The sequence below is a fragment of the Catharus ustulatus genome, chromosome 15 (assembly GCF_009819885.2).
Source record: "Catharus ustulatus isolate bCatUst1 chromosome 15, bCatUst1.pri.v2, whole genome shotgun sequence".
NCBI classification, from domain to species: Eukaryota; Metazoa; Chordata; class Aves; order Passeriformes; family Turdidae; genus Catharus; species Catharus ustulatus.
The window spans coordinates 1,716,686-1,724,066 of NC_046235.1; the positions used below are offsets into that span (position 1 = coordinate 1,716,686).

The 7,381-nt window shown below is 63.1% G+C and overlaps 1 protein-coding gene across 1 annotated transcript; it reads left to right on the forward strand.

Annotated features, from left to right (window-relative positions):
• LOC117003622 (START domain-containing protein 10-like) lies at window positions 1-6,530 on the forward strand. Its single transcript, XM_033073634.1, has 6 exons — window positions 1-885; window positions 4,478-4,625; window positions 4,711-4,814; window positions 4,906-5,023; window positions 5,204-5,256; window positions 5,696-6,530. The coding sequence occupies exons 1-6, from the start codon at window positions 721-723 to the stop codon at window positions 5,906-5,908; spliced, it is 801 nt and encodes a 266-aa protein (XP_032929525.1). The 5' UTR covers window positions 1-720; the 3' UTR covers window positions 5,909-6,530.
• The last annotated feature ends 851 nt before the right edge of the window (window positions 6,531-7,381 follow it).

Below are 7,381 nucleotides of genomic sequence, written 5' to 3' on the forward strand. Positions count from 1 at the left end.
CAGGCACAGAGATTGCCAGGGGACAGCAGGGTGGCAGCAGGGGTGGCAGCACGGGGGGCTCGGGGAGCCGGGGGCAGCTGTGCCCTGAAAGCCGAGCCACCTGCGCGCTGCTACCTGCTGAATAATAGAGGAGCTGAGAGGCAGCGGAGAGAAATGTGATGCTGCTGAGGCAGCCCGGGGAGACATCTGAGCTCCCGGCAGCTGCGATAGCAACTGCAGCCCTGCAGCCCTCTGGGCTGGCTGCGGCTCTCTGCCCATCCCGGGCTGGCTGCGGCTCTCTGCCCATCCTGGGCTGTCCTGGAGCGGCTCTCTGCCCATCCCGGGCTCCCTGCAGCTCTCTCTCTGCCCATCCCGGGCTCCCTGCAGCTTTCTGCCCATCCCGGCTCTCTGCCCATCCCGGGCTCCCTGCGGCTCTCTCTCTGCCCATCCCGGGCTCCCTGCAGCTCTCTGCCCATCCCGGGCTCCCTGCAGCTTTCTGCCCATCCCGGCTCTCTGCCCATCCCGGGCTCCCTGCGGCTCTCTCTCTGCCCATCCCGGGCTCCCTGCGGCTCTCTGCCCATCCCGGGCTGCCCTGGAGCAGCTCCGGGGGCCCGGGCTCGGGGCTGGCAGGATGATGTGAGCTGCAGCGGGCGCAGAGCTCAAGGGCACAGCTGGGTTTGCCGAGAGGGGAGGCAGAGCAGAGGCAGTGCCCGGGCCCGGGGGCAGCAGCAGCTCAGCCCCATGTCCAGAGGAGGGGAGATGGTTTATATCCCCGATGACTCCGACTTCAGCTCCTTCAGGGATCAGTGCGAGAGCCTGGAGGGCTGGCACTGTCGGTACAACAAGGCCGGCGTGACCGTGTGGAGTCAGGGCCAGGAGGAAAGCTGCACCGTGCAGAAAATCAAGGTAAGGAGACGCTTCCCTGCCCCAGCCGTGTGCCCGAGGGTCCCTGGGGACTGCCCTGTGCTGGACACGCACAGCCCGGCCTGCCTGGGGGTGTTCCTGCCCCGAATTCCGAGGTTAGACCCTCCCAAAGGTGCTTCCCTGCTGCCCGCCCCGGGTTTTACCTGCCGGGATCCTGCAGCCTCCTGCCCTGCGGGCTCAGGTGGCGCCTGCCCCCATCCCGACACTGCCGGGAAGCCCTGGGATCGATTACATTGTGGAGATGCCTTGCTGGAGCCCCCGGACACGCAGAGACATCCCTGGTGTCCCGTCCCCAGCTCTGCCATCCTGGGGTGCATCCCAGCGGGATGAGATCCTGCAGGAGCCACGGGTGATGTTTTGGGAGCTGAACCTGAGGTGCTGCAGAGGGACAGGGAGGTTCAGCCACCTCTCAGGTACCCTGTACACCTACACAGCCCCAGTGGCACTGCCAGGTGACCCTGGGCACACAGGGCACGGGGTGAGCCCATGGGTGGGCATCATGGGCTTTGGCTTTTCTGGTCACCAACATTCCCAACTCCTGGGCAGGGCTGGGATCTGCCAAAGCGAGGACAGGCAGAACATCTGACCTCCAGGCCAGCCACCGCTGGAGAGAATCCATCCAGGAGTGTCAGGGGAGGCCTGGAGAGCAGGGAAGGCAGGGGGAGGTGGGGAGGAGGGAGCAACACTCTGGGAGAGGCTCTCCCACCGCTGTCCTGAGCACAGAGCACCCAGCAGCACCTCTCCTGCAGCCTGGGCACGAGGAGGAGCTGGGCACACACTGCTGCCAGGAGGTGCAGGAGGGGCACTCTCAGCAGAGCTGCTGCTGTAAAACACATTTCCCTGCAGCCAGGAGCCAGGGAAGAGCTTCTGCAGCTGCATCAGGGAGCGTTTAACCCAGCTGGGCATGCACAGGGCCAGGGAGTGCTGAGGGGTCAGGCCAACACCTCTTTGGAAAGTCCTGGTGACTGTAGCAGGCCCCTGGCACCTGGGAAGAGGCAAACATCACATCCCTGTCCCAAAATGAAGCTCTGGGGCTCTCTGGGCTGCTGTGTCACCTCCATCCCTGGGCAGGATGTGGAGAATGTGTTCCTGAAGGAGGAGGGCAGTGGTGACAGCAACCAGGACCTGCCAAGGGGAAATTGTGCCTGTCCCTCTGCAGGGAGAGGTTTGGCTCTGTGGGATCTGGCAGGTCCAGCCTTGGACAGAGCTTCCTGCAGTCAGTGTGCCCCCACGTGGGTGAGATCTGCACTGGAGATGTGGATGTTGCTCAGAGTGACCAGGACAGGCTGGCAGGAACCCCTGGAGTCCAACCCTCGGCCTGGCAGGGGGTGCAGTTATGTCCCCCACAGAGGGGGGACCCCAGGCAGGCCCAGGGGAGTCAGGGACCATCCCCAGCCTGGGTCAGTGCAATAATGAGATTTTTCCCTGCCCTGGAGAGGGCCTGGGCCTGCTGCAGGGGTTGTCACTGCCCAGAGCCCCATCCCAAACCATGGGATGGAGGATTCCACCCAGCCCGAGCTCTCTTGGGGTCAGAAGAGCCTCAGTCTGTTCATCAACTGGGAGAGTTCATTATCCCAGAGATTCCCTGTGCTGCTGGAGCTTTGGATTTTTTCCACCTGAGTTCCCGGTGGACGGGTCAGGGCTCTGTGCATTCGCCATCCCAGCGGCTCTGTCATGGTCCCTCTGTGACAAATGGAGTTTCCAGGAGTGAAAAACTCCCTCACCCTGACACAGCAGCACCTCCAGAGCCCGCTGGGAGGGTGCAGGCAGGCAGGGAGAGCAGGAGGAGGGGGCTGGGTGCTCCCACCCTCCCCCCGGTGCCCTGGGGACTGCAGCACATCTCCGAGCCCGGCCTGGGCACGAGTCCAGCACAAACCATACCCGGGCCACCGGGGAAAGCTTGCCCGAGATTGATGGGACCTGCCGCGCTCCGAGGGCCGTCTCGGCTTACACGGCACCTCATCAAAGATGCAAGGGCTCTAACGAGGAGCTGATGACATCTCCCTCCTCCCGGCGCTGAGAGCAGCAGGGCGGCCGCCTTCATCAATAATGCACGGCTGGCGCGGCCGGGCAGCTCCGCCGCTCCGGTTACAGCCGGGCCCGACATCCCCAGGGAGCGGACCCGAAAATTCCCGGGAGAGGGCCTGACATCCCCCAGGGAGCGGGGCCGAAAATTCACGGGAGAGGGCCTGACATCCCCCAGGGAGAGGATCCGAAAATTCACGGGAGAGGGCCTGACATCCCCCAGGGAGCAGACCCGAAAATTCCCGGGAGAGGGCCTGACATCCCCCCGGGAGCAGATCCAAAACCCCCCGGAACCAGACCCCACACACCACTGGAGCGGACCCCACATCCCCCAGAGCAGAGCCCATATTCCCACGGGACTGGACCCCACAAACCCGGGAAAGGACCCAACAGCCCTCTGGAAGAGGACCCCAAAACCCCCCAGGGAGCAGAACCCAAAAGTCCCCCGGGAGATGACCCCACAAATCCCCCGGGAGCGGATCTCACTCCCCTCGGGAGCTGACCTCACATCCCCCAGGAGCAGGCCTGACCCCCTCCCGGGAGCGGACCCGACCCCACCAGGGAAAGAACCCCACATTCCTCCCCAGAGCACACCCCACACAGCCCCCGATAGCGAACCCGACATCTCCCAGGAGCAGACCCCACATCCCCCGGGAACGGGACCCAACAACCCCCAGGAACAGACCCCACATCCCCCGGGAACCGACTCCACATCTCCCGAGAGCGGACTCCACAAATCCCCCGAGAGCGGACCCCACATCCCCCAGGAACAGACCCCACAATCCCCGGGAACAGGACCCAAAAACCCCCGGGAATAGACCTCACATTCCCCCCGGGAATGGGACCCCACAACCCCCGGGAGCAGACCCCACAAATCCCCCATAAGCAGACCCCACACCCCAAACCCTCGTGAAGCAACACGAGCCTCCCTTTGCTTGCCCTACAAGGTCATGGGGCAGGGAACAAAGCCTGGACCACCTGGACCATCTGTTTGAGGGTCATTCTAGCCCCGCTCTGGCCGCAGGGGCGGTGACTCTGGGACTGTGCAGAGCAGCCCAAAGTCCCCGTGCCCAGAGCGGGTCACACCCCGGGAACAGCAGCTTTAGGTGTGGCCTTTTTGGCTGTCAGATTGCGGTTCCAAGGAGCCAAGGAGGAGGGGGAGGTCTTTTGCATAGGATGAAAAGGATTTATTACTCTGGGGAATTCACGTGGCAAAAGACAAAAATGACAAAGGTGCAACAAATATGGGCGAGGTTCAAGGGGAAGGTACAAATTCTTAGCAAGTTGGAGAAATTCTGGGGAGGGGTAAAGGGCAGGGTTCATAACGGTGTTGTCCAATGAGGGAGGAAAACTGGGTCTCATGGACTAATGAAATATCGTCTTTTAGGGGATTTCCAAAGGGGAATTCCAAGGATTGACAGGTAGTTTAGGATAGATCGACAAGGTGAGTGGGTGTAATTTTGAACTAAACCGTTAATTTGGGCAATAACACAACATACCATTAAAAAGAAACGCACTGCAACACCGCCCCCCGCCCCTGTCCCCACAGACCCGCATCTCCTGCAAGGATGTCCCGGCCGAGACCCTCTATGACGTGCTGCACGACACCAGCTACCGCAAGAAATGGGACTCCAACATGATCGAGACCTACGACATCGGGCGCCTCACCGTCAACGCTGATGTGGGATATTACTCCTGTGAGCAGCCCCCGAGCCCCCCCGAGCCCCCAGCCCCACAGCCCCGGGTGCCGTGGGGGCTGGGGGTAACGGGATGTGCCCGCAGGGAAGTGCCCGAGCCCCCTGAAGAACCGGGATTTCGTCACGCTGCGCTCCTGGCTGCCCCTGGGCAATGATTACATGATCATCAACTACAGCGTCAAGCACCCGGTGAGCCCCGGGCTGCCCCCAGCCCTGGCTGAGCTGGCACATCCTTGGCAGGGCTGGGCAGGCTCTGAGGTGCCCGCGCTCTCTCCCGCAGAAATACCCGCCCCGGAAGGATTTCGTGAGAGCCGTGTCCCTGCAGACCGGTTACCTGATCAAGGCGAACGGGGACGGTGCCTGCATCCTCTATTACCTGACGCAGGTGGATCCTCGCGGTGAGTGCCCGCAGGAGGGCAGGGGGCTCACCCCGAACTCACCCCCCGGGTTCTCCATCACCCCCCAGGCACCGGCAATGGGCACAGCCCGAGGAAGAAGGGGTGCCCACCCCAGCCCTGAGGGTGCTGCGGGCTCGTGGTGCCTCCCCTGCTTCCCTGAGTGACTGTGGGCTCTTGCAGGGTCGCTGCCGAAGTGGGTGGTGAACCGCGTGTCGCAGTTTGTGGCACCGAAGGTAAGGAGGGGGATGCGTGCCCGGTGGGCAGCAGGGGTGAGCTGCCCAAATCACCCCTGGGTGGGGGCAGGATGGGTGACCCAGGGCCCACAGGGTGGGTGCTGCATGACCCAGGGCTCTGAGGATGGTGCTGGATGACCCAGAGCTCACAGGATGGGTGCTGGGTGCTCCAGAGCTCACAGGATGGGTGCAGGGTGATCTGAGGCTCACAGGATGGGTGCTGGGCAATCCAGGGCTCACAGGGTGGGTGCTGGATGATCCGTGGCTCCCAGGATGGGTGCTGGGTGATGCAGGGCTCCCAGGATGATTTCTGGGTGACACAAGGCACTCACTGGGCACATCGCTGGGGCAGCCACGTCCCGTTCCCTCCCAACATCCCAAAATCTGCAATGGGGGAGCTGGGAGCAGTGCCCACAGCCCCTCCCTGCTGTGCCCGCAGGCCATGAAGAAGATTTACAAAGCCGGGCTCAAGTACCCGGAGTGGAAGCGCCGGCACGACCCCGAGTACAAGCCCTGGGTGTTCCCCGAGCAGAACACTCTGCCCAGCGTCAGCCTGGCCGAGCTCTCCGTGCAGCACGCGGATTCCCTGGAAAACATCGACGAGACCGGGCTGCCCGAGGAGCACCTGAGCACCAGCGACCACGAGGCCTGAGGGCCCTGCTCGGGAGAATCCTCTCATCATCACCCAGGCTCGGCACCAGAGGGCACAGCTGGGGGTTTGGCTCCCTGCTTCCCCAAAGTCACATCTGCTCTCCTTCATCACTGACCTCCCTCCCTGGCCAGGCAGCGGGGATCTGCGTCCCAGGGGCTGGGAAAAGGCAGGATGGGCACTCCCTGTGCCCGTGGAGATGTCCCTGCAGGAGACAGAGCTGGCAGTGGGTGCTCCAAGAGAGGCTGAGGTGGGCACCAGGATATGGCTCTACCACTGTAAAACCCTCCAAAACCCAGAAATGGGGGGTCAGTGAGGGTCCTGCCCAGGTTTTGCAGCAGCACAAGGTTTGCGATGAGCCCATCTGGCCTGAGGTGCAGTTCTGCTAAGCCCGAGGTCAGGCTGGACCCACTCCACCCCTCCCATCTCAGGGAGCTCCTCTCCTGAGCACCAGGCTCACCTCTGCAGGCTGGCTCTAGCCCAGCTGGCTCTGGGGACCCCTTCCCCGGGAGGTTTGTGGGGTTTGTCCTGGCAGTGGGGTCCTGGGCCGCCTGTGTCCCCACTCTCCCCTGCTGTGGTTCCTGCGGTTCCTGGCACAACAATAAAGGGGTTGGTGTGTGTGCAAGAGCTCAGCAGGCTGACACAGGATGGGGAGGGGGCTGCCACGGAGCCCACCCAGGTCTGAGTGGGACAGGAGGGGACAGGGGACATCTGTCCGTGCAGCCCCAGCACTGTGGGGTGACGCTCAGCAGGGACAGAAGTGACCACAGCAGGATGCTGAGCTCTGCACCTCCGTGCGTGGGCACGGGGCAGCTTCCACCGGACAACGGGAAGTTGGTCTAGACAGGGACTGCCGTGGGAATACGCTGACAAATGGGGGATTTTCCACCCACTCCTCACCCCCACCCTCCGAGGATGCCGGGCTCTGTCCCCAGCTGGCTTGGAGCCTGATCTGTGCGAGGTCTGGGGGTGTCACTGCAGCTTTTGGGGTCGCTCTGACCCAGCTTCACACCCCTCCAGAGCTGCCCTGGGTGCACTTCCCCCACACCCGCAGCTTTTCTCCACCCCAACGTCTGCCACGGATGTTTGCTGTCCCCCTTTGGCCACGCTGTCAGGTCACAAATGTCCCCTGTGCCGCCTCGGGGGACATCCCAGCGCTGGGAAGGGGACAGCAGGTTCTGGCTGTCCCAACAGCCGCATCCCGGGGTTTGCAACTGGAAACGTGGAAAACGAGGACGGGGGATGTGCAGCACACAGCCAGGCTGGTTTTTACCTGTAAAAAGACACAGGGATTATTTACCTGTAAGAAGACACATCCCAGCCCCAAGCTGCCCCAAAACCACTCTGGCAAAGCTGGGAACTGTGGGGAATCATCCCAGGGTGCTGCCGTGATGGGGCAGAGCCCGGACCCAGCCTCATCCCTCAGCATTCCCCACGTGTTTCTCGGCAGGATCCAGGCTGCGGCTCTGCCGGGGT